The sequence below is a fragment of the Spermophilus citellus genome, assembly GCF_964194105.1.
Source record: "Spermophilus citellus genome assembly, chromosome: 1".
Classification (NCBI taxonomy): Eukaryota; Metazoa; Chordata; class Mammalia; order Rodentia; family Sciuridae; genus Spermophilus; species Spermophilus citellus.
Window position 1 is genome coordinate 183,876,137 of NC_138182.1, and position 27,906 is coordinate 183,904,042.

Genomic DNA, 27,906 nt, shown 5'->3' on the forward strand with positions numbered 1-27,906 from the left:
AGGTCATCTCAGATAGTCCCCCAGGTGACAGGTGACAGACATCTCACTTAGAGAAGCTGCAGACAATTTTGAAGAAAAACCAGATCCATTGTGCTAAGAAAATGCCAAACAAAATAAGCATTACTCTATAAAAGTGGTGTCTTCTGTCGAATTAGATCATCCTTGGATTTTATGTGTGTGTTCTTTTTTCTTTCCCAACTTCACAGAGTGATGATTCCTTTCTCTTCTGCTTCCTCTGTTTTCAGACAGAAAGACATTTGGATGCGCATGCATTCACTGGACAAATATTCATGATGTGAGAGGCACTGAGTGATTTTGGTAGGACATTAAGAACAGAAATCATGGAAACATATAAAAGCATAGAGTTGGGCTGGGGCTGCAACTCAGTGGTGGAGCGCTGCCTTGCATGTGTGAGGCACCGGGTTTGATCCTCAGCACCATATAAAATAAATAAATAAAGGTATTCTGTCCATCTACAGCTAAAAATATTTTTTAAAGCATAGAGTAATCCTTTGGGTTCTCAAATAGCAGAAAATTCAGGGCAGAAAGATACTGAGGAGCCCTTCTTCAAAAAGAACCCTACTCCTGAAAAAGCAGATTGCCTGGGAGAGGTACTACATTTCCTTCAAAAGAGCCACTATATATTTTGCATGGTGTTATTTTTAAGTAGTTCTATTCAGACATCCAGAAAAGTAATTAAAACATCAAAGGAGGATATAATGATTAGCTATAAGCAAACGTCCATGCAACTGTCACACAAGTCAGGAAGTAGAATTTCACCCCAATTTTCTATGTCTTGACCCTCCACTTCCTGAGATCTCACTGTTCTGAACTTTAAGTTAAGGATTTTCTTTATTTTTTCATATAGATTTGCTCTCAATGTATGCATTTCTAAACAATGGTTTAATTTTGCCTATGGGTGAACTGACTAAGGAAATTCCTAGCTGCCTAGACTTTGATTTATTTCAGTGCTTTACAATAAAGAAAACATTGTTAAAGTGCACATTTTTTTTTTACTCTATTGCCTGTATTCTTAAATCCCATTCCTTATACTTTTTGGTTTCTTGTTTTTCTCTCTCAATAATATTTAAGATTTGTGCAAACTGCTGCATGCACTTACTGTTTATTCACGTTTAAGGCTATATGAGTATCCCATAACTTACCTACGACTCCTATTATTGACAGCTATTTTCACCTTAGGAATACTGTGAACAATACTTTTTAAAACATTCCTGTACATGTTAGACACCTATAAGAATCTTTAGGTCCATCCCAGTAAGGGGGACTGTTCTGGATGGGGATGTGCATGCTCACATGTACTAAATGATACAAACTTTTCACCAGTGTGGTTTTGCCAGTTCACACTATGGCCAGCAGTGAATCAGAGCTCCTCTGTTCATCTACTTATTCACACTTGATGTTACTGACACTTTGGTTTTTGCATATCTAGTGAGTATAAAATTATATCTCATTGTGGTTTAAATTGGCATTTCTCTAATTGCTAATAAGCTTGATTACATTTTAATATGTTTACCAGGTATTTGTATTTCCAACCTTTGGTTTTCACAGTTTAAAAAAAAAAAAAAACTAGACATAGGCTGGGTGCTGTAATGCACACCTGTAATCCCAGTAGCTTTGGCGGCTGAGGTGGAAGGATAGAGAGTTCAAAGCCAGCCTCAGCAACAGCTAGGCACTAAGCAACTCAGTGAGACCCTGTCTGAAAATAAAATATAAAATAGGGCTGGGGATATGGCTCAATGGTCTAGTGCCCCTAAGTTCAATCCCCCGGGTACCAAAAACAAACAAACAAACAAGAAAACAAACCTAGACATTAAATTTTGGTCAGGATATAAAGAAAGGGCCCCAAATTAAATCTATAAACTTAATATATTAGGAATAATGAATGCATAAACTTTACAAAAATGATTCTAAACTTCATTTACACAAAAAATAGGGATAATAAAGATTTTTGAAAAAGAATAAAGAACTTGCATCCCATGTGTTAGTCTACATTATAAAATTATAATTAAGATTTGAAAGACTCAGAGAATATTGATTTAAATACACAAAGTTATTTAGTTTATAAGAAACACATTTCTTTGTTTATTTTTTATTTTTTCATTTGTTCTTTTTAGTTATACATGATAGTAGAATGCATTTTGGTCTAATATACATGCATAGGAATACATTTCAAATAAGCATGGGAAGAGTCTTATTTAATACCTTGTCCCAAAATAATTATTTAATAATCTAACAAAAATAAAGTCAGATACTTTCCACATATGTTTAAACAAATAGTGGACAACCAGATTGTTACATAAACTTATTAAAATCTGGATGTAAGACAGTATTTCAAAGAATAGAATCAAAGATAGAAATATAAAGCACAAAGACGAGGGGACTACAGATAAGGTTCAGTGTTGGAGCATGTGCAATGCCCTGGGTTCAATCCTCAGCACTCCACCCTGAAAAAGACAGTATGAGAAATTTGATGATACTAAAAATAACTTATTTATTTTTTAAAAAAAAAAGGTCATAAAAAGCCAGGTGCATTGGCACACACCTGTGATCTCAGCAACAGGAGGTTCAGACTGGAGGATCAAAAGTTCAGGGCCTCAGAAACTTAGGGAGACCTTGTCTCAAAATAAAAAATAAATAAGAAAGGCTGAGAATATGACTCAAGGTAAAGTGTCTCTCGGTTTGATTTCCAGTATCAAAAAAGCCCCTAAAAGTGAGAGATCTTATTTGTACCAATAACTTATAACAAATATAATACATTAGAATTTAAGTATTTATAATACACTAAGGCAAAACTTTGTCATATAACCAATAAGAAATAATAGAAAAGGAAAAAAATATTAATACCCACATCGAATACAGGCAAAGATTATGAATAGGCATTTACAAAAGAAGAGAATGAAATGTAATTTTGGTCGGTGGGGGTGGGGTCCTGAGGATTGAACTCAGGGGCACTCGACCACTGAGCCACATCCCCAGGCCTATTGTGTATTTAATTTAGAAACAGTGTCTCACTGAGTTACGTAGGACCTCACGGTTTCTGAGGCTGGCTTTGAACTCGTGATCTTCCTGTCTCAGCCTCCTGAGCCACTGAGATTACAGGTGTGCACCACCGCACGGGGCTGGAATGCAATTTTAATATCACAATGTGGTATCATTTTTGCTTATTATTTGGGGAAATTAAAAATATGTTATATCAGTGGCAAGGATTAGGGAAATGACTGTCTCACATACTTCCCAGTGTAAGTAAAAATAAACACGAACTTTCAGAAGGGAAATGCATTAACATGCATATATCTTTCAATCAAAAATAAATTTAAAAATTAATTAAATTTAGTTGACAAGTAAAGATAATATGTGTGTGTGTTTATTGTGTACAACATGGTATTCTGAAATATGTATATATTGCAGAATGGTCAAGATATTTACCGTATCCAATACCTCACATACCATGTTTTTTGTGATGAGAACACATAAAATTTACTCTCGGTGATTTTTAAGAATAAAACACATTGTCATTTTTTGATGGAAATTTATCACAAACAAATGATTAAGTTGCAGAAAATTATTCTACTAATAGATTTTTACTATAAAATTATGTTTCTTATATAAATAATCTATATATTTATTTATTTCAAACGAGGACAAACTAATGTTCAATAGTAAGGAATAGGTTAAATAAATTTTGGTGCCATCCTCTATAAAATATGTCCATTAAAAACAATAGTTAAGGAGTTGGTGAAGTGGCTCAGTGGAAGAGCACTCGTCTAGCATGCTTGAGGCCCTGGGTTCAACACCCAGCAATGCAAAAAAAAAAAAAAAAGGAAAGAAAAAGATAGTTATATTTACTGGCACAAGAAAGTAAGCAGTGCCAGTTGTCAAGATCCAAACTCTGGAATCAAGACAAAGGGGCTTCAGCAGAGGCCTGTTTACTGACTTGAACAAAAAAAGCAGTATAGCAACATGTTGAGTTAGGACTCTGAGCTGAGCCCAGTGGTGTGCACCTGTTACCCCAGATATTTGGGAGGCTGAGGTACAAGGACTACAAGTTTGAGGTCATTTAGTGAGACTCTGTCTCAAAATAAAATTTTAAAAAAGCTAGGGATGTAGCTCAGTGGTAGAACATACCTGATCCCTGGTACCACCATGAAGGAAGGAAAGAAGGGAAGAATGGTCGGATTTGGGTGCTGGCAACAGATCATTATGTTGCAGCTAAAATTTTCTAGCTGCTCAGCTGCCTATCTCTAAAGTAGGAAAAACAATCATTTTTGCCTCACAGAATGGATTCTAGTTTAAATAATGTAATGCATGCACTGAGAATAGGACTCAGCATGTGAGGAGAGCTCAGTGCATGTAAGGCATTATAGTTTTATCATTGTCATTTTCTTCAATGTCCCAAGCTAGATGCTTCCAGACTTGGGCTTAATTTCATCCTCTGTCAATCACTTGCCATATGGCTTCACTTCCTCTCTCATTGAGCCTGATTTTTAGTCTATGAAATAATATTATAGTAAAACCTATTTCATAGGGTTGTTTAGAGAATTTAATGATATAATGAATGTTAAAAACCTAGTGAAGTTTCTGGTACATCATAAATGCTCACTATGTGATTCTATTATTGTTTTTACTACATTATGAAGTGAAAATTTACATTGAAGAAATTTAGCATGATCCCATTTTAAAAATGTGTGTATATGTTTGAACATGGAAGAAAAGAAGATCTATAAGGGAGCTATAAACATCTATTGGTAGAAGAGTTAACTTATTTTCCCTTTTGCTTATCAGCATTTTATACTTTTTCCATAGTGACATTATGAACACACACGCACACATGCATGCACACACACACACACACACACACACACACACACTTTTATATATAAAGAATGTTTTAATCAGCAAAATTCCAAGTGATCTGGATTACGTTCACACAGATGTAAGATTATGGGGAGCAGGAAGGACTAGAGTGATCAGTGGAGTATGGAGGTAGGAGATTATGAAATGTGAAAAGCAAAGCTTCCTTGCTGTGTTGGAGGTAGTAAAGACTTGGCAGACAGATCATTCTCCTTTCAGAGTTCTGCAATGCTCCATGCCATGCTTAGCTCCTCATTCTACTAGATATGGTGCATCTGCTAACCTTCATTTAGCATTTATTTCCTACTTTTATTTCTTCTATCTTTTTAGATTGTTTACTTTCTGGTTAATTTCTAATTAGTATGCTACATAATCACTGTAAAGAGGACACTGATGAATGCCTGTTAGGTAGATTTTACCCAATTATTCGGTACATAATTTTTAAAAAGGGAAAACAAGGCTTCAACCTACAACTGCCCTTTGAAAGACTTCTATGTAAAAACCAAAGACAAGGGCACCTCTGGATAAAGAGATATGCTATGACAATCAAATATTCATTTTGGAATAAACTAAGGAACATTTCCAACATGGTAGCCTAAGTTGGCTTAGAACCATTTAAGAACTACAAATAGCAATATTTAAATATATTCTCTATCTCTATCTCTTTCAAGTGAGAAACCTGAGTTTGACTTAAATCTAAGCTTCTTCATGCTTAGATAAGTAATTATTAGCCATGTGATCTTTGGCAGATTACTTAGTTTCTGATTGTCTTCAATTTAAAATGATGACAAGTCTAGTCTGTCTCACAGGGCTATTGGGAAAAGGAAATGAATAAATGAATATAAAACATTTAACACATTGTTTGGGCTACAGAAAGATCTTAATAAATATTGTCAAATTGTTAGCCATAAGGGGGAAAGTAGGGAGGTGTATGAAATCTTGTCTATATTCCAATTTCATAGTTCATCTTACGAAAAGACTAGCATTACCAATTTTTTAAAAAAAATTGGATTACAAAGATATTGTAGCTAAAATCACTGAGGAGAAAGAAAGGTGGCCTCCCTTTCCCCTCACCATGGAAACCAGCCCTAGAAAACCCAGATGCACATTTTCTGATTTGGCTCCAAGAAAATAGCCCTTAATACGGAAACGCAGGAAACCTGGGGAATAAACTCATCAGACCAGCAGGCTTGGATATTCCCTTTTATCATTTAAGGGCCATGGGTTTTAGGTGGAAAATTGGCTGAATTATATGTGTCCATTATTTTAGAAGTGACAAAAGAGATTTATTCCCCTCACTGGTAATTGAAAGCCATGAAATTTCCAGTTGTTCAAATATCATATAAAATTAGGTTTCATTTTTTTCCCCATATATTTCTTTCTCTTGACAGTAAGGTGGCCCTTCATAGGGAGGTTCTCTTATCCTCCTTCTCTCATTACACAGAGGAAGAGAATGAAATATTACAAGAAATTGGCATGGTCTTTGTCCTTGATTTTTAAGTTCACCTATTTTGCCTGTGAGTTACTCTAACTGTATCTGGCTATTCAACTGATTCCACCCTGACTTAACCCAACTAGTTTAAACAGCAACATCATCTGCTTTAACATCTTAATTAGGAAAGAAGCAGGAGTAGCTCTTAGTCTCTGTCATCTTCCAGCAAGGGTGCAGTGACTGAGCTCCTGTTTTCTGGATAGGGGCTCCTCTAATGATAGCTCAGTCTATGCTCATTACAGCACTGACTTCAGACAGTTTAAAATGCACTCCTGTGAATTTTGAAACTAATCTCATATCTGAATCAAAGCTCCTCCACTCACTCCACAGGACTGGATTCTGCAGCTTTGGTGTGGAGATGGAGGATGGATCTGGTGCTACACATCAGTTTCCTACAAAGCACTGTTTGTTTTGGGATATGAACGAGGAATAGCAGAGGCAGAGGGAACCGAACATAAATGTGCTGACCCTACCACAGGTTTGGCCAAGGTTGTCAATCCTCCACACTGGAACTACCTACCCAGCTTTAAAACCATCTGATTCCTTGGGCTACGTCCTCAGAGAGTGTGACATAGTCAAGGTGTCTTGGGACTGTTGAGCCTCTGTTCCTTCCAGCCTATACCCCCGCACTGTGGGGGCATGGCTTGTAAAGCTAGATCGAATCCTCTAGCTGCTCCCCTAAATAGATTCACACCCACTACATACCTCCATCTCCTGGAGTAAGGAGTAAGACTTTTTCCCAAACTCATCAACCCTCCATGGGAAACTAGGCCCTGTTAGCTTAGTTAGGGACCAATCCTCAAGTCCAGTGACTAAACAGCCATGTAACCAAGAATGGAATGCCGGGCCCTTCTTCTTGTAGTCACCCCAAGAATTTACAGATCATTAGTTGAGATCTGACTCATTTGTCTTTGGAATAGTAAGAAGGAATAATTCAGAGTAATGAATGTGTCCCAAAGGGTTACAGTTTGCTTCATGTTTTTTTTTTTTTAAGGTGAACAAAACTAAGACAAGTTCTGCTAAAACCCTGTCTATAAAGAGAAAGCAGCCTCTAACAACTCATCCGAGAATTTTTAATTGATTTGTTTCTACAATTAAATGTGAGACCTAACTGGTAATTTGCCACCTATGCCTACCCTATTCCTTACCCCTTAACAATTGCAAATATCAAGATGAACATAGTTCCTCGATTCACTGCAAACAATATTATGTGAAATCATTTAACCTGTCTGAGGCAGAATTTTCCCATCTTTAAAAAGAAGAAGTCATGGAATTGTGGCAAACAAATTGAATCTAAAATTATAACTGGGTACACTTTACAGTCCTATGCATGTAATGCAGTTTTATGTAAATGAATAGTTAAAATGATTATTTTATCACTTATTACCAATCTACTACTTCTTCCTTTGTTGTTTCATTGTATTTTTATCATCTCCTCCCACTAGTATGTATGCTGCATGAGGTAGAGACCTTGTGTGTGTTGCTCATTACAGGTTCACCAGTATCTAAAGCCCCAAGGATACACAAGACAATTAGTGGACACTAATTGAATTAATTAATATTTTTGTAAGGAAGTGGGAAAAAACCTATCTTAATTAGTGCTTTCAAAATGATATCCATGGCCCTCCTGAATTCAGATCGCCCTATGTACTTACTGATAGAGAATAGTGAGGTTCACCTCAGACCCATCAAATCAGAAGCTCCCTGGGTAAAGTCAGAGGGGAACTTGTCCATTCTCACTGCAAGTCCCCTGCAGTAAATTTTGTCTACAGGAATGAGAAACTATAAAGCTTTGCTCTTAGTAATTATGGCCACTCGTGAGGCCCATACCCATGTAAGGCTTGGTGCCGGCCATGGTGGTGATCCGCATCTCCTTGGGCAGCATGGCAGCAATGTTGAAATCTGTGATGTGCACGTGTCCTGGGGAGAGAGAAAGACCACAGAGATGTTAAGTCCCATTCAACCCAGTGACATAATCGTTTGTCTAACTGAAAGCATTTATAAACTTGGTCTTTCTTATATGCTGGGTACAGGCAATAAAAGCTTACTTATTCCATTCTCACGGCCACCATGATCTTAAACCAGCAACTCCTCAGAAGCCAGAGCATGACAGGGCATTGACTAGTCGCTGCTTTGAACTTGAAATTCAACCTCCGAATATCTTAACCTTAGTAGTTGAGTTCATGTTCTGGTAATTCTACTTAGGCAAATTTTGTCTATTGGCAGCATTTTAAGTTGTTTAGGCTATGAGTATCAAGAGTGAGACAGTCAAGAGCTAATCAAAGTGTCACAATCCCAAGCATATCTTATGGGATCTTAAAAAAAAAAAAAAAAAAAAAAACAGAGGCAAAATTACAACAAGCCAGCAAAAGCATGGGTATTTTTATTTTTAACCAGGAAAGAATTCTTGTTCTCCTTGTTTTTCTGAAATGCTTTGTCTGCTTGTTTGTTTGCTGTTGGAAGAACTCAAGTTGTCACACCATCAATCCCCAACCAAGTAACTATTATAAATGGAAATCAGGGGGCAAAAAAATAAAAATAAAAATCAACTTTCATCTTTAAAGGGACTCTGAGGAATACTAGACTGGGGTCCAGGAGACCTGGCCTCTGCCTGAAAACCACCCCTAGCACATAGTACGTTTTACATCCTTTTCCTAGGTTGGGCCTAAATTTTTGTTTATTAAAAAAAATGGGTAGATAAGATGGTCTCTAGGGTTTCTCTCGGCTATAATGTTCATAGTGACACAGTATGTTTCTAACACTTAAGTTTGTCAGGAACACACTCTACAAAGTGTCTAGGGTCCCTGCATTTATAGCAAGAAAGAAAAGAGCAGTGCAGGAAGCCAAGGCAACCACACGAATATCTGCCTTCAGAGGATCTTGAAGGTTCTGCATTTCCAGTTATGTGTCAGTGGCTTTGATGAGTCCAGGACGCAATTGGAGGATGGGGTCCAATTCTTTTCCCATGGTCTATAGTTCTCACTCCCCACAGTCTGCTCTTTGATAATATTTAGTCCATGGCTAAGGATAAATCTCACTGCCTTCACTATGGGGGTTTTATTTTGTGCAGAAACTGTGTTTTCTTTTTGTTTATGTGATGATATTTTAAAAAAGTAAAAGTAGCACTCATCTAATTAAAAATTAAGGTATTATTGCCTTAATGGCACCAATGGTGATTTCAACCACTCTCTCCCTATGACAGTTTATAGCTTTTTTTTTTTCCTGCACCCTTTTTTTCTCCCTATGGTTTACACTTAAAACACCAGACAGTAGTTCATAAGGTTTGATGCAGATTAGGTGGGCCTGGAAGATTTGTGGTTAACAACTTGTTCTCTGGAATCAGACTGCATGGCCTTAGGCCTAGTTTCTACTACTAACTGTGTAACTTTGAAAAGATCACTAGGCCCTCTAACAATAGCAGGGTTCTCAGAAGGTATGGCTACTGGGAAAATGAAATAAATTAATGACTCTGGGAGATTTAGCACAGCATTTGGCAGAAAGTAAGTGTTTTGTTGTTGATATTTATCATTATTAGAAATTTCAGTGTAGTTTTGCAAAACACATATGCCTGGACTTTACTCTCTTGAGAATCCAATTCAGTAGGGTGCGTAGAAGAGTTGGGCCTCAAATTTCACAGTTGATTCAGAGGAACAGCAACCTTCTTCTCTTGCCTGAGTAGATTTTCTAAGCTTAGTCCTAAGATTATCTATGCTAGTGCAGAAGTAGAAGGTAAAATATGTCAAGACAACCTGATTCCTACAGACCAGGAGCATCAGTCATCTGAGAGCATGTTAGAAATGCAAATTCTTGGGTTTCCTCCAGCCTTACTGAATCAGAAACTTTGGGGCTGGGGCTCTGAGTTTAAACAAACTCTCCAAGTAATTTCAAAACCTCATAAAATCTGAGATCACTGTTTGAAAGATGACTTGGCTTAATAAAAGGAACAGACCCTAGGAAATATTCATTATATATTTGTTGAATTTGAGAGTTGAATGTTTGTCTTTTAACTATTTACATTAGTCTGATTAATTCAGCTCTTAAAATGCTGTCACATGAAGTTTTCCCTTTAACTCAATGAGGTGTTCTCTATTTTATACATGAATTGTTTGTGCTATGTCCACAGGGCTCAGTAGTAATAGAGTTCAAATTAAGATCTAGAATTTGTTGTAGAGCCGCTCAGGTGGGAGTTATGAGATTGGCAGAAGCTTTCATATCCTGAAAGAACTACTTCCTGATTGGCTCAGAGTTGTTGGGGTTTGTTTGTTTGTTTGTTTGTTTTGTTTTGGTTTTTCTCCTGCCAGAATGCCTAGTACAAAATATACAGGAAACATTTGAGGGCCAGGATCTAGAGGAAGTTTTAATCTAGTGCTCTTGGGCTGAACATTGAAATCAGAGTTTTACAAGGCCCACAGATGGTGGCCCTTCAACCTCAGCTCCCCCAGCTACTACTACACTTTGCTTCTGCTCACCCTGATGACCATCTGCCAGGTTCCTTCCTGCGCTGCAAAAGTGAATTTGAGTGCTGGGTCACAGGGAGGGTTCAGCCTCCTGCTATTGAAGTGCACAAGAACCATCTGCAAAGCACTTTCCTAGTATGAAGTTTTTCGGGTACAGGCTAAGAACTTCCTGATCCAGCACCAGCAGGAGATGGGTGCCTTTCCTTTTTGCCTCTGTGGCTTGAGACAGGATCCCCTTAAAATCTATATTCATTTTACTGAGTCATTGAATTTAGCCATCCTTGTTCTCATGATCTGCGCTCTGACCCTGCCTGCTCAGCACAAGGACCTTTCTTATTAGCGTGGACTCTGGGGCACCATAATCAATCAGTTGCCATGGCCCTCAACTTTAAAACTCTTTCCTATTTGCAAATGTTCAAAGTATGCACCTCACATTTTACCTACAATGCTTTTTTAAAAAATATTTATTTTTTAGTTGTAGTTGGACACAATACCTTCATTTCACTTATTTATTTTTATGTGGTACTGAGGACAAACCAGGGTCCTGCACATACTAGGCAAGCACTCTACCGCTGAGCCACAACCCCAGCCCTACAATGCTTTTTAAAAAGGCATATCCTTAGGTACTACCTGAGACTTAATAAATCAGATTATTGTGGGACTGGGTACAGTATTCTGAATTACATATGTTTTCAAAAGACACCATCCACTTGATTTTTAGGCACACTTTGGGATGCTGTGGGAGAGAAGCCATTAATATAACAGGCTCAGTTCTTCCTCATCCCCAGATTGAGGTTTTGCCTTTTCTCTTTAGATGATATTAAGAAACCTAAATTAGAAGATTCCACAATTGTCATAGTCTCTGATATGCCAGACATATATTATTGTTCGTCTGAATGCAGCATTTATTTCTTCAATAATTAAAGCACAAGAATATTAAACATTATGGAATTGATAGAATTGGCTGATGTCCTTAAATTGGTAAAATGTGAAAATATATATCAGGACAGTTCGTTATGAGTCATCCAAGACCTGCCTGAACTAGTAAATAAAACCCCTGAGAAGAACAGTGGCAGGTATGCTCTACATTAAAAACATTTTTTCTAGTCCAATTCAGATGGACAAGGAATGTTTATTCACATGCTGGTAAAAGTTGATATTGCAATCAACTCTAATAAATGTCAATATTTTTAGCAACCATCAGTAATATGAATCAATACGAATAAATAAAACAAAGTGCTTGCCTGTCACTAAGTGGTGTGGATTAAAATATAAGCTGCATAGTGTAATACACAGCTCACTTGGAAAGACGAGTATAGGAAGTGTACAAAAAAAGAAAAAGATTTTAGCTTTTGCTAAAATCCCCATGTAAAAGCCCCATGGGATGGCCTGTCAAGAGTGAAATAGAATTATAGAGGGAAAAGATGAACAAAGCTTTCAAATTAGAGCTCCATACAGAAAAATCACACTAGGCATTGATTTGTGGTCCAGCTGATTCTCATAAGAACAACTACACAATCACCTGGAGGGGGAGCTCAGGGATTTATTCATTCAAAAGTGGTTAATTATGGTCCCTGAACAAAGTCTGAAGTCCTAGTTTTTCGGAATCTAAATAAATAGAAATGAACTTCAAAAATATATTTTTTTTCCAGAAAGGGACTCCTAGGACAATGTTTAGAGAATGGCTTTTAATCTTATTTATTGGAATGGTTCTATTCCATTCCTATACAATCCTTCCCAAAGCAATTTTTCTTTTATAAGCAGGAACAATTCTCCAGTCAAGTTCAGGATGGGACTATAATAGAGAAAAGCTCCTTTGAATTCATTGTTCAAGCCCAAAACTTGAGAGTGAAAGGGGTCATCGTAAATAATACACCAGAAAACAGTAGTGCACTGGAACTGTCTCTCGGGCAGATTGGGGTGGCAGCTCCTACTTCCTAAGCAACAGAGCCCCAGCCCCACCAAGACTAGACCAAAGAGGTCACCAACATTGGTCTTAGCCCATTGTGCACATGCAGGAAATCAGGATGGGAGACTGAAGGTGGAGTTATCTGAGGGTTAAGAATTAAATGAAAAATGTAAAGCCAAGATGTAACAAGTAGATAAGCAGAATCTTTGACATGTTGCTCCTGAAATCAAAATAATTATTTTAGGAAGACAAGTAAGTACTCTGTTACAAACTTGATGCATATCAGATATATCCTGTCACATATATAGTCACAAAAAAAAACAAGATGTAGTCCAGGTTTCCTTCTCCAGAACAGAAAGCCTCCACTACCTCATTGGAATCGTACTCATAGTTAACTTTTATTGAGTGATTTCTTTGCAGCAAACATTGCATTAAGCACTTTATAAATATTATGTTGGTTAGTTTTTATTATGACCCTAAGAAGTAAGTATTCTTTTGATCCTGAAAAAAAAAAAAAACCTAAAACACAGTGGATGTTTAGGTACCATGTTGAAACTCATAGCTAGTGAGTGAGTAAACTGGGTCTGGAAGAAAGGCAATCTGACTCCAGAACCCTCCTCTTAACTACACTATAACAGAATCCATATTTTACAAGGGAAGTCTCTAAAGGTGATTAAACTTGATGATTAATTGATTTCTCCACCTGCTTCCTCATCTATCATTACCAAATTGCCAAGAAAATAATGGGAAGGAAAAAGTTGACGGAAGGAGAGTAGGTACCCTCGTGGTGGAAATAAGATGAAGCCAAGTCTGAGACCCAAGACTAAAACACTGTTCTTGGAATGAAAGACAAATCTTAAAAGCTTTTGGCTGATAAGATCAGTCTGCCTCTACTCAGAGCTTCTGAAAATGATAGAGCAACAAATGTGTTGTGGTTTGCATCTGAAAAGTCCACCGATGGCCCAGGTGTTGAAGGCTTGGTTCCCAAGGCAGTGATGACCTGAGGTGGGGCTTTGAGAAAATGATTGGATCATTAGGGCTCTGTCCTCATCAGTGGATGAATCCATTGACAGATGAAAGCCAGAGAAAACAGAATATAACAGAGTAGTATCATCAAGTTCTAGGCAGGCAGGGCATGGTTTGGAGGAATGAGGTCACTGGGTGCATGCCTTTTGGGACATGTCCTGGGCTCCTTCCTCCCCACCCTTCTGTTTCCTGGCTGCCACAAACTGAGCAGCTTTCTTCCACCATGCCCTTTCCCCTCAGGTCCAAAGCAATGGAGCTGGCCAACCATGGATGAATACCTTTGAAGTTGTGAAATTAAATAAGTCTTTCCTCCTTGAGGTTGTTTTCATCAGGTATTTTGGCCACAGTGATGACAAGCTGAGTGACTCAAGATACCATGCACAAAGTCGCCTGGCGGAGGGGGCAAATGAGGACTAAACCACTCTAGTTGACCAACATGCTGGACCAGCCTTGTTCTGTTAGAAAGCTGGGAGCACTTTTTTCCTTTCTTGCTAAAAGGTGACCTCAGTAGGTCACATTTCCACAATTATGAGACTTCACAGGGTGTATGTAAACCAGAACAAGAGATGAAGTTGCATCCTACTCCAGGCAGGGATAGCTGGTATTTTTCATGAAAGTCACCTTCATGCCAAGTCTCAACATTGCTCATATTTCTGAGACTCGGAAATCTGTTCCCAAATGTCAGAAGCAGTAAAGGTAAAGGAGAAATAAAGTACTGGAAGAAAGTGGAAAAAATCTTTTTAGACAGTCCATAAATAAATAATGACCCTGAGCTTTGAGATTAGAGGTCATACACAAAAGTGTTTCTAGCCCTCTGAGCATAGGTGGGGTCTGACAAATCTGGTTTAAAACTAAATGGAGTAAATAAATAATGAGCAATGGATGGTACTTGGAGTTTCAGTCCTACTTTAAAGTCTTGAATGAGTAGAGAGCTTTGCAGATTTAGGACTCTCATCCAGCAGCTTTCTGGATATAGAACATTGCCATGGTAACATTTATAACACTCAGTCTGTGCACCTACAGGTCTTCCTTGGTGTAGTACCAATAAATCCAAATGTACATGAAAACAAATATTAAGAGACTGTCCATATATGATCACTGATGACAAAAGCTTGTTCCCGAAGATATCTAATTAGTTTTTAAACTTCAGGCTTTCACTTACACCTTCACGATTGTTGCCACATCCTATATCAAGTTGGGTATCATATACATATGTAACTCTAATTACTTCATATTTTCTATAAACCCACTGATATTTTTAACTAAAAGTTTTTTTTAATAGAATGCTTAATATTCCTCTACAATGTAAAAGTAATTTTCCTTGATAAGAAGGAAAGCGTACATGTAGATGCAATGATAAAATAATATCACTAACTTGGTGTAGACTGATATCTACCAAAGGCTCTAAGCTTGAGAACTGCTCTGTCTTTATGAAAAAAAAAGGAGGTGATTGTGTATAATACAATATTAAGGCAAACTAAGACCAAAACAACTTGTGATGGTTTTCTTGAAGAGAAGTAATCATGGAAGAATAGGTAGAGAATGACTTTCTCATTACATACATTCAATATCATCTAAGGGTGTTTTGTTGTAGGAGCTACTACTATAAATCATAGTTTCCCCACATTGTCCTTCCTACCCATAAGATGGAGTTTATACATATAACTCAACTGCATCAAGCAAGACACCTTTTCCATAAGTGATATTCCTTTGCTGGGGAGAATGATTTGTTTTATATGCATGCCATGCAACTGATTGCAAATAGATCATTTACTCACCATGTTCATCAAGTAAAATATTGTCAGGCTTCATATCCCTAGGAAAGTAAAAAGAGAAAGTTGTTCATAATAAAACAAACAGAGCTAAAGGATAAAGGTGAAAGTGCTGAACAATGCTAATTAGAGCTGAAGCCAAAGGATTGCATCACTCACCATCTCCTCGAATCTGAGACAATTACTGCTACTATCCCTAGATTGCAGATCTGAAAACTGAGGCTTCACTCAAGGTCAAAGAGCCAGTAAAGGAAAGAGCTGGGCTCTGGACCTAGGTCTCTCTCATTCAAAAATTCAAACTCTTAACTGCTGTTGCATATTGTATCTAAGCATGTAATTATTAGTCCATAGGATTATATGAGGCATTTCAAATGCCATAAAGTAGCACTAGTAAGATTAGTCATCATTTTCCTATGTAACCCAGAGTTACAGAAATGATGTAAACTTAAAGACCCTATAAAACAGGGGAAATGTGGTTATATTTTAAACTTGGAGAGTTTATACATTTTTTAGGATGATGGCTTAATGCCCACAAGTTACTTAGTAATTATTCTTGGGGTAAAGAGACCAATCTTCCATGCACTGGTATATGGCATGATGACCTAGTTATCATACTTCAGTATCACATATTGAAAATCTGATAAAAGAGTAGATTTCAGGTACCTTCACCACAAAGAAAGAAAAGTAACCATGTGAGGAGATGGATATGCTAATATGCTTGACAGTACTATTCATTATGTAGATGTCTATCAAAGCATTGTACTGTATACCTTAAATATGTATACCATTTTTATTTTAAAAAAATTGAAACAGAAAAATAAAAACAAAAACCAATCCATAGGGGGGAACAAAACCCTCTCTCTTCCAATAAAGATAGAAGGCTAATGTAAGAGTAATGGCCGACAGAGTTTTCAAAGCTCTTGTGTAATGATTATAATTGTAAGCAGTACTCCTCAATTAGAAAACAGCATTGTGGTTCATGACAGACCTCATTTCTCTACTCTCAGATTTTCAGTCCCCTTCCCTAATGTACCATTAAGGCCCTTCAGCCTAGATTCATAAAAGCCATTAGGAAAGAAATTCTGAAACAGGGTTGGGAACACATTTTCAGTCTGGTCAAGTGGGCTTTTGTGTTACTAGAATAAAAAAGTGACCTTGGTCTTTGATAGACCAAGACTGCCAGCATCTTCTTTTCTTGGCAATAATGACTAATAATCCCTCACTCGAAAACAGAAACAAGAATATGGCACACCAAGATTCAGGTGGAACAGATTATCTTGCAGATCTTGAAAATCTTCTCATTTAGTTGGTTAGGTTGTTAAAATTAATTCTGGAAAGGATTCACGTATCAGTGGCAAATTTTTCTCTGGTGCAGGGAACAATTTACTGAGAAGATAGTATAAGAGGACATTAAATTACAGGTTTCTGGGGCTAAGTATTCTCAGTATTGAAGACACACCACAAAACCTTTGACAAATCTCATTACTTCAGGAATTATCAGGTCCAAACTTATGTGGCATAAAAGCCTTTCATAATCTGACTCTGTTCTAGTCACACAGCTCAAGGGGTCCTCTAAACACTCCCTGTGTCTGCTCACCTGCACATCTCTACACCTGCTGCTGTTCCCCCGCCTGAATCATGCCCTTCACCACTACACTCAGACAACACAGACTCATCCTTAGCCTCATGGGCCAGCGGCCATTTCCTGCAGAGTAACTTCTGTGACTTCCCAGTGCTGGATCAAATATTCCTGCCATGTGTTCTGACTATACATTGTACCTCTCCATCTGAACAATTATCACATGTGTTCATTTTCCCGTATCACACTTGCCTTCATGAGCTCCACGATATTGGGGATGGTTTCTTGGTTAATGGCGTATGCCATCCCACAGTCTCATAGAGCCTAGTGGGTTCTGAGTAACTAAAAGACACCCAGAGAAGCCTGATCTTAATAGTGTAGACACAATGCTACCAGACAGAACCAAACCTCTCCACAGTTTGCAGTTAGAGATAAACCAGATGTTAAGCACTTTCCAGCTTTTAAAAATCTACATCTGGTGGTTTTCAGTCTGCCAGGGAAGAAATAGGTCCAGGAAGGAGAGAGCTGGGTATAGCAAAACCAGCAGCAAAATTTCTTGGCCTGAATTGAGAACTTGCTGGGAGGAATGTATTGCTGTAGATTTAGCAATTTGTTTTTGAGTTTACTATTAAATCTCTGAGCATTCTTTTTCTTTTTTGGGTCTATATATCATTATGTCTACTAGGTTTCCTAGATGTTACCTTGAAACTTAAAGAGATAAGATAAACAACAGTTAGTTTAATACTTACTACTTCAATCTTAAATTTATTCATATGTTTTGGTAAGTCACTGTACTCAGATAACATAAAGATGAGACACAGTTCCCTCAGGGATAGAGAGGGTGAGAAAGGTTCATAAGGGACCATGCCATAAAGGCCTATAGACGTAATGAGGCATGTTTACCACAAGTTCAGAGAAAGAACATGAGAAAAACTAATAAAAATGTGAAATAAAGTAGATTTTGAAACATCAAAATAAATTACATAAGCTGAGATTCTAACTACACAGTTTCTCTAAAATGTGATAATGTAACTTCTAAGTCACTATGGGGAAAACTGCAATATGATAAAATTGTCTATTTGTGTACCAGAAGAAGAAAAATGAAAAGAAACCCAGTATGCTATATTAAAATTCTAGAAGAAGTTGAGGATTTCTAGCTCTGAATTTTAGCTCCATTTCTTTCCTTTAGTGCCACTTCAGCCTTTTGGAGTAAATCTAAATATGACATAATTTGTTCTAAAATGTTTCTTTCATTTCTGGCTGTCTATAGTATGATTAACTTAGTAATCAGCAAGCCTGGATATGCTACAGAATCACCTAGAAACTTTGGAGTAGTGAGGATTCTCTGACCTAGCTCAGTCCTAAGGCATCAGACTCCGTGGACAGGACCAAATATCTGTGGAAAACTAAGAATCCTCTAGGGCACTCTGATGTGAAGTCATTCAGAAATACCATCTAGGCACTGTCCAAATCCAACATGTTAAGCTAATTTTAGAAATGAATCTCTTAACGGCATATGTATAATTGAAAAGGTGTTAGAAAAGTGCAACACCTACCATTCACTGACAAATTCTTCTGTTGAAATATGGTGGGGTTTGGTTACAACCTACATATCATTAACAGATAGCAGGTGATGCTACTTGTCATTCTTGATCAACTTAGTGTCTCTGTGTATGCTCCATCCAAGTCCCTGGGCCCTCAGTTCTCTGACTTACCTCCAATCATCTTTTCATTTATCCTACCCAGCTGTTTTCTTATTCCCCCTTTCCTTAATCATCCTGAGTCATTACCATGGCCTAACCCCTGACCAGCATGACTTTCTATACAATATAATTCCCAAATTGTCTTATCTACTACAACAAAACCACCCAATATTGACTCTATAATTTTTTCCTTATAAATCAAGACTCTCAGATAATTCTTGATTCTTTTCCATTGTCCATTATTAACTTTCTTTGGGGAAAAAAATAAACCTTTCTTGCCTTCAGTTGTACTTACCTAGTATAATCCTTAAGTTATGGAATTGTACTCCCCCCAAGTCTTCTTGGCTATAACCAAGCACCTGAACTTACCTAGAAGAAAAGACATAATAACCCTCACTGTTCTCATTCAAATAAGCATCAGTGTGCCAGGCAATGCTGTGATCCTTCCCTTCTCCAAGGTGACCACTTGACATTTTGCTTTGCTCCTCAAACCTCTCTCCATCTACTTTCTCTCAATCGATGGCCTCCCGACCTCACAAAGAGAAAAGAACCAAGGCTTGTGGACTCACCTACCACCAAGTCTACCAACCTTCCAATTTGTCATTAGTTCCCTCCAGTTATGTTGCATGAAGAGTCCCTGCACCTATTCCAGACCAACTCTTCTACTGGGGCTCTGATCTACTTTCACCTTCTCATGGATTTCCCTCAGGAAGTGTCTTTACCTTCTCCTACACCATCTCCTTCTCCTTATGTTATGATTGGGTCTCCTAAAGCCACTGCCACTTACTGTCCCATCTTACTATTTTCCTTTATAATAAAATCTCTGGATTGTGTTACGGACAGGTGAGCAAACAGAGATGGCAACTGTTGTCTTCTTCTCCACCAACCTAAACAGGCTTCCATCTCCTCCACTCCCTGCAATTACTCTTGTCAAGTTCACTGATGACCTCCAGCATGCCAAATCCAATTGCCACTGTTACTTACTGGGATTAACTTCTCAGGAGATAGAGCACTACTTCCCCCCCAACACACTTTATTTTCATGGCTTAGAAAAATCCATATTTTTACTGTTTTTTTTTTCCAACATCAGAATCCCTTCTTTAATCTGCAGTACTGGTGCCTTCTAGGTACAATTTTTTTTTTCTCCAATGTTGGGATTCTCCAAGTTTCAGTCTCATACACAACATAAATAGATAGACACAGTGACATACATATACTTTAATAATTTCATTAAGTTCCATTATTTTAAACATTATTTTATTGCAAGTAGTTATGTGTATCAAATTTGCATTTCCAGTACTGACCCTGAAGTGCCAGATTAGTACATAAAACTGCCTGCCTGAAGGTTCCATCTGATTATCTAGTAACTGAGACAAATACAATATACCCTCAACAGAATCTTTGATAGTCATCTGCAACCTTACCCCAAATAAACACCAAACTCTTAGTCCAGAATTCCTTACCCCAGTGTATGGCCCCATTTTAAAGGTAAAAATCTTGAGACTATTCTTAATTTTTTTTCTTGAAACCCAATGGCAATCCCTTAGAAACTCATGACAAGTCTAAAACATAATTACTGAAAATAATATATAGATTTCTCAGAATTACCATTCAATCTTTAATGAGTATACAGAACTTCAGTTTGAGATGATGGAAAAGTTCTGGAGATGGATAGTGGTGATGACTATATAACATTGTGAAGGTACTTAATGTACTTTGTCACTTAAAATGGCTAGAATGGTATATTTTATGTCTTGTGTATTTAAAAATATCAATCAATAAATTACTAATAGAATTTACATATCTGCTGTTACACTCATCTCTTGGTTGAAGTCTTGCAGCAGTACATTTTTTCTTGCTTGTCCTCTTCTCTTCTGCAAATCCACTATCCACAAAGCACCCAGAGTGGAGTTCTCCATTGCACACATCTTCCCTGCCCAACAGCTTCCATTGCCCCCACCCTGCACCTGGAATATGTCCTATCACCCTCTTCCCTGGTCTCCTGTGCTCCACATGTGCCCTAGCCTGGCTCTCCCACCCACACAGCAGGCATGCTCCGGCCTCACTGACCCCCTTCTCTCCTTTGCCCAGACTGTCCCCTGGCCTGCAGTCCTGATCCCAGGGCCCTCCTATGGCTGACTTCTCCTTGGCATTCAGATCTAAAACATCATCTTCTCTGAGTTCTTTTCTGACTATGCAACCAGTGCCCTACTCCATCCTTAGCTCATCACCTTCAACAGATTTTAGAATAACACTCCCACTACTTATTTTTTTTATTAGTTTATTTTTCTCCCTTCCACTAGTATGAAAGTTCCAAGAGAAAAGACATCTTTGCTGCATTGTTCAATACTACAGCCTTTGGGGCTCATAAAAATTCCTGAACAAAGTAAATGTTTAGGTAAATAATAACCATAAAAATGAATTAGTAAATCCTGGTCCCTTGGTTTTTATCAAACGTCTAGATACGAAGCCCTGCAAAAACGGAACAACCCAATCAAAAACAGAGAAAGAGAAAGAAAGAAATTCCCAAACAGACCCTCTACTTTCTTTCATTATATTTTGGGTTAACTAAAATATCAACCGCATTTAGTGTGTCAGTGTATATTAGTGTAAAAGTGATAAATGAGCTGTACAGTTTGAGCTTATATTTTCAGAGAGGGGCTATGGATTTGGAGGTGGTAAAGAGCAATTCTTGGAATAAACACATTCCAAGACTCTTCATTCCATTTGATTTTGATGGTTTAGAAAGAGCTGTGTCTTGCTGAATTAGCTATTCCATCAGAGAACTATAAATAGCAGAGTAGAAATACAAAGCTCCCTGTGATGGAGTCCAAGGCGGAACTGATATACCTGCCATTCTCACTTGAATGGCTTTACAAGACATTAGTGGAGCTCAATAGGCTAATTACATCCCTTCAAGTGCCTACCCTGGAATCAAGTTGCTCACCCTGAAACCCAACACGGGGTATGTGAAACGGGGAACAAGCATGTGCAAACCAAAGCCAACTTCCTCAGTATCCCACAGCTGGTCCACAGTGTGTGTTTAATTCTTTGTCACATGACATTCTTTAGACTGATCATCTCCAAGTTCTTGAGAGGGGGAAAAATATACATATAATTCTGCAATATATTACTTAGGGCATCACACAAAAGCTCTTGTTCACAAAAACAGAACTAAATTAAGAGAAGAGTGGAGTAGGGATGGGAGGGGTGAGAGAGGAAATTTTAAGCACAACAGGGCTTGGAACAGGAAGCAGGAGTAAAAAGCTTCCAGGACTGGGTTATTATGGATCAGGTACCATCCTGATGGCACCTCACAGTCTTTGGTTGTAATCTTGGCTCTGTCAGTTACTGGTTATGGAATCTCAGACAAAGAACTTAAACTCCCTGAGCTACCCCTTCTTCATCTGCAAAAATTATTTCTATGTTATAAAGCCATGGTCAGGAAAACAGGATATTTGTCTATCAAGTGCCTTGCACTTGCTCTCTTTCTTACCAGTGGCTGCTGCTTTTGCTCAACTCAGCCTTACTCACAACTCATTCAAGAGAATGCCTGAGTTACAGAAGTCATTACAAGGGGATCTGGGGCTGTGTGCTTTCAGGTACTGCTATGAATATTACCAATGCTCAAAAAACGTGTTGCATATAATTGCATATTCATTTTAAGTACAACTGGCTTTTCATAGAATTATTGCTTAATATTCTTTATCCCAAAATACATAATACATATCTGATTCTACTGTATATTAATTAAGAATGTGGACTGTACTCATCATCATGAGGTATCAAGGACAGGGGTTTTACTGTCCATGAAAATATCTCTCAGAATTTATGTTTCTTTCCCAAAGTGTAACTCAAAATACCAGCACACTCATCAATGCTTTCCCACTCTAAGGAGTCTTCTACAGGTTCTGAATTTCTTCTCAATTGCCCTGACAATTTATTAAACATACCCACTCAACAAAGCGAAAGCTAGCTTATTCGATTCCCATCTCAGGGTTTCACTCTTCTCCACTCCCCCACAGTCTAACCAGCTTACCAAGATAATCACCCAACAAAGATGTTTCCCCAGCAGAATGGGGACGGACAATAGGGAGCAGCTGTTGAAGGACCATCTGATGAAAAAGATTAAACTTCTTCAGTAGAGACAAGTTGGGGTAGTGACAAAGAAACACTAAGGCAAGAAATGAGAAAGAACTTCTTATCAGACCTGGATATCTGCAGTTGGCATGAACCACGTGGAAATCTTAAAATGTGGCACAGATACTGTCACAGAGGCTGAGTGAGCACTTGGCAGCAATACATGCAAGTGAGGAGTGCAGCAGAGAGACCAGCCTGACCAGCTGACCCTCAAAAGCCTTTAGGCCTGCTAGGTGCATGGCACATGCCTGTAATCCCAATGGCTTGAGAGGCTAAGGCAGGAGGATAGAGAGTTCAAAGCCAGCCTCAACAATTTAGTGAGGCCCTAAGCAACTCAACAAGATCCTGTCTCTAAACAAAATACAAAAAGGGGCTAGGGATGTGTCTCAGTGGCTAAGTGCCCCGAGTTCAATCCCCAGTACAAAAAAAAAAAAGTGTTTAGTCCTAACCTTCCCTGCTTTTCCCAAAGGAACCTCCTGAAAAGCCAGTTCTCATCATTATCATTGATTTGTCACTTAGATAAATCAGCAAAGAAAAGCTGATCACCAATAAAGAAACAGTTGACTTGACCACAATCACGCAGCTCATAAATGGCAGAGGGGGACATGAATTTCATGCTGTTTCTACAATGATTCACTTGGCTATTTTAAGTAGGATGGCAAGTAGGTTCCAATTCTACTTAATTGTTAGTATCCTGCTTGTGTCGATGAGCAAGTCCTTCATATTCAAGGGGAAGAAGGGCCAAGATTTATTAGCAGTTTCTGTTATGGACACAGGAAGGAATGTTTAAGGAGAATCACCAAAATTTCTGAAACTGTAATACCTTCCATGAGTGATGACAATGGCTAGAGCTGCTGGTTACTCTCCATGCTGTGTCAGTCATTTGAAGGCAACTTATCTTTTTATTCCTCATGATGGGTCCATTACATAGCTATTCCACTCATTTTTGCAAAAAGGGGGAGTCCAGGGAGTTTAAATTACATGTCCAAGAGCTCATGACAAGTAACTGATAGAACTGAAATTATAGCCAAAGACTGTGAGGTACAATCTTGGGTCGTATTTCAAGTTTATATCTTACTTCTTCTAAAGAGAGAGAAGAATATCCTCATATACTCAGAGGTCCGACATATGGTTCAAATTGGCCTGCAGCAAGTTTTAGATTTTATAGTTTTGTATGGTGTATTTGAAGATCGTGTAGATTTTGCATTCTGTAACATGCTGCTGCAATGTGGATTGGTTTGAGTGTGTCACCCACAGTTCTGTGTGTGGGAAGCTTGGCCCCAGAGCAGTGGTGTTAATAAGTGGTGGAACCTTTAAGAGGAGGAGCCAAGAAGGATGCTGTAAGACTGTCCCCTCTCCCTCACTTTGGCTTCCTGTCTTACCATAGGATCTCTCCTTCTCTCACAGGCTCCTGCCATTGTGGTGCCATCTGTCTGTCACAATACTCTAGAGTTAATGGGGCCCTTGTCAGAGCCATTGTTATGTTGTGTGGCCTGTTGTGAGCTACATAAACCTCTTTTCTTTATAAGTACCCAGGTTAGGTTATTTCATTACTGTAATAAAAAAGAGACTAATATACATACCACTCATGTCTCTATCAATATAAAAGTAAAGTTCCAAATTTTTTTACTATGGAGAAAATTCTGTTGGTCTAGGAAAGTGAATTCTGCTCATCCTGATATTTCATATCCCCAATAGTACAACAGTATAGAAACCTCATCTTGAGAAGTATACCAGTATACCACAGTTCCAGTAATGAGATGTTTAACCATCCTGCAATCTTCGGAAACATAATATTTATATGGCAAAACATCCCCCTTATGGTCAATGTTCATTCATTACCATTATTTCCTTTGATTCAGATTCACGCAGATGGAAACCCAGGTCATAGTTAATGCATTTTACAACTTAGGAAGCAAGGACATGGAGCATTAGAGAACCATTCCAACCACACAGCCACAGAGACTAGACTGCACTCAAGGCCCCTGCTCAACCCCAGGAGGGTGTAAGTAAAGAAACATGCAGGTCAGAGACAGGGAAAGCATTTTTACAAACTACAGGGAAACAAAAAGGAACAAGATCAACCATGGTCTCTTGATAATAATTAACTGTTATGAGTGTGCTTTCAAAAACATTAACTAATGGAAAGGAGTATTCCATTAATGATTTGCTCCATTTTGACTCCGGGACTAAAAGTACCCACTCTAGTAGTACAAAAAATAAACTTGTCATTTAAAAATGAGGCAAATTAACTTTCCTAGGCACCAATTTAAAGAGAAAAAAAGATAAAACTGAAAGAACATCTGAATCTTTCCAAAGTAGACTGTGAGTCTATTAGCTTTGGGCTATCTTAGATATGAAAGGACTGGTATGTCAGGGTCTATACCTAGTAAAATAAAGTTGCAGAATACGCCCATCTAGTGTATTCTAGACCTAAGATGTTTTGCTTTACTATCCTGTAAAGCACACAAACTTATAATAAAGTGTCAATATTATGTATCACATGCCAGAAATCATGCTGTTTTACAAGTATTATTTCATTGCTCTCTGCCAAAAAAATAAATAAACTATCTGTGCACAATTATTATTACTATCTAAACTTCACAGGTAATGAAATTGAGGACCAGAGAGACAAGGACACTTTCTATGTCACGTAGCTATTGAACAGTGGTCCCAGACTGGAACATCAGTTGTGTAAATCCAGACCCCTGGCAAAGGAGACGGAGCTGAAATTGCAGACGGATAACTGATGTGGCCATAAAGTCCAATAGCCAGCAGAGGAGGGACCATACAGGGGAGACCCAGCATCAGAGCCAGCAATACTGCAGGAAAAAAGGAGACTGCTGGGTGTGGGACAGTGAAAAGAAATTAATACCAGGAAATAAGTCTCCCGACAGGTGCTACAGCAAGAAGGCTAAGGGAGGAACGTGCTAGTATAAATTGCTTAAATGAGTAAAACTGCAGTATGGAGATGATTAGTCAGGGCTTGTATCAATTAGTGTGGTGGTTAGGAATGGGTTTTGTAACAAATGACGAAAAACCAGACTCTCAAAGGCTTAAGCAGAGAGCATGCGGGTGCCAACAACAGCCTTGACATGGACGCACTGGGAGCTGCTCTGGTGTATGGGGCCAGGCTTTGTGTTCTCCTGCAGGATGCCAATGCTGGAAGGCTGCTTTGTGGCAGTGATCAAGAGGGAGAAAACAGCCATGCAATCACTCCTGAGCACCAAAGCAAGGTCACTGTGCAAACTTCAAACTGACCGCACATCCTCCTCCTACCCCCACCAACCTGGTTAACAGGAATGACCACTGTGTCTATCAGTGACTGTCTTGGCCTGCTCTCCCCTGGGCAGGGGAGGGGTGTGGACTACTAAGGATGCCCAATCAGGGCCCCACTCTCTGATAGTACCCAGTTCTAAGGAATAGTATGCTCCTTCCCTCCTTCTTTGGGTCACTCAATAGCCCAAATCCCACGCAAGTCCTTCCTGGCATTGTTTCTCAGAGGCTCCATAGTTTTCTAAGTATGCAACAAACCCAACTTTGTTGAACTACAGGTATGTTCCTTCGGCAAGCAGACATCAACTAGTGGTATGCTCTTCTCATAAACAGTCTGTGGGAGGAACAGGCAGTCCAGGGGTCTTGTGGTGGTTCCATACTAGCAAGGGAGACTCCATCTCAGTCTGTCTCTCCATCCTGCCAATTTAGCAATGCTTTTTGCTTAACAATTTATTTTCTCCTGATCTCAGAATTGTTGCTCTAAGTTGAAACAGAAGCTAAGGAGAGCAGCACCAACCAGGGTTCTCATCTTTCACTGGAGAAGCAAAAGTTTTTCTGGAGCCCCCTTAGAATACAATCCTCCTCAAATCTCACTAGCCATGCCCAATATTAAAGGAGGCTGATGGGAATAGTATTTTCATGATTGATTTAGGCCAATCCCTCACCTAGGGTTAGGTATGTTGCTGCCAAACTGGGGTTCTTAGAGGGCAAGCTGAATTTTGCCCTCTCCTGTAGCAGTATGGGAGTGTGGAAAACAGCAGAGCCATTGGCACCAGAGGACCTTAGATTGAATTCCAGCCAGTTTGTGTTTGACCCTGGCAAGTAACTAAACCTTCCTATGCCTCATTTCCTTATTGGTAAATTTGGCTTTTTATTAGTATTTACTTCACAGGGTTTCTGTGAGGAATAAATATAGTAATATTATAAAGTACTTAGAAAAGTTCCTAACATACAGTAACCACTGTATAACTGAGCAGTTACTAGTAAGAGGAAATTGTACATATGTATAATATGTTAGATTTTATTTAAGCATAATAGGCATATGCAACATTCTATATAACCATATGTGTTCACAATGGTGACATTCAAAATATTTAAAAACTAGAACCCCGCAGTCATCAAGCTTATCAGAATGGAAGTTGGGAGCTAGGGTTATGTCTCAGTGGTAAAGCGCTTGCCTAACACATGTGAGGCATTGAGTTCGATCCTTAGCACCATATATGAATAAATAAAGGTCCATCACCTACTAATAAAATATTAAAAAAAAAAAAAAAGAATGGATGGATGCCAGTGGAGACCCAGGAGCACTGCCCCAAAGGCTCCCTGCAGGTCAGGAGTCAGCACTTTAGGTGATGAATTGAGGGAGATAATACAAGTGTATTGCTGTTATGGACCAGCTATATGGGCAATGACCAAACAGACTCCATTTTGCCCTGAGACTCCACGTCATGTAAGAAATGCTTCTCCCTGTATAACCAATGTGATCCTGCAATCTGTATACGTGGAAAAATGAGAATTCATACCCTATTTGAATCAAATGTATGATATGTTAAGATCATTGTATTGTCTTGAACAATAAAAAAAAAAAAGAAAAGAAATGCTTCTCTCATGGGAACACCACTCCTCTGTACCCATTAACAGTTGCTTAGCATAGCATATTTGGCAACACAAAATGGCAAT

The 27,906-nt window shown here is 38.5% G+C and overlaps 1 protein-coding gene across 1 annotated transcript in view; it reads right to left on the reverse strand.

Annotated features, from left to right (window-relative positions):
- The window catches only part of STK32A (serine/threonine kinase 32A), a gene marked incomplete at its 3' end in the record, with an annotated part of 113,985 nt that overhangs the window by 15,476 nt on the left and 70,603 nt on the right, over nt 1-27,906 (reverse strand). The window contains exons 5-6 of the mRNA XM_081303817.1: nt 15,535-15,572; nt 8,195-8,284 (exon numbers count right to left, since the gene is read on the reverse strand). Of these exons, the coding sequence (XP_081159943.1) occupies nt 8,195-8,284; nt 15,535-15,572 (128 nt within the window). The remainder of the gene's footprint in view (nt 1-8,194; nt 8,285-15,534; nt 15,573-27,906) is intronic.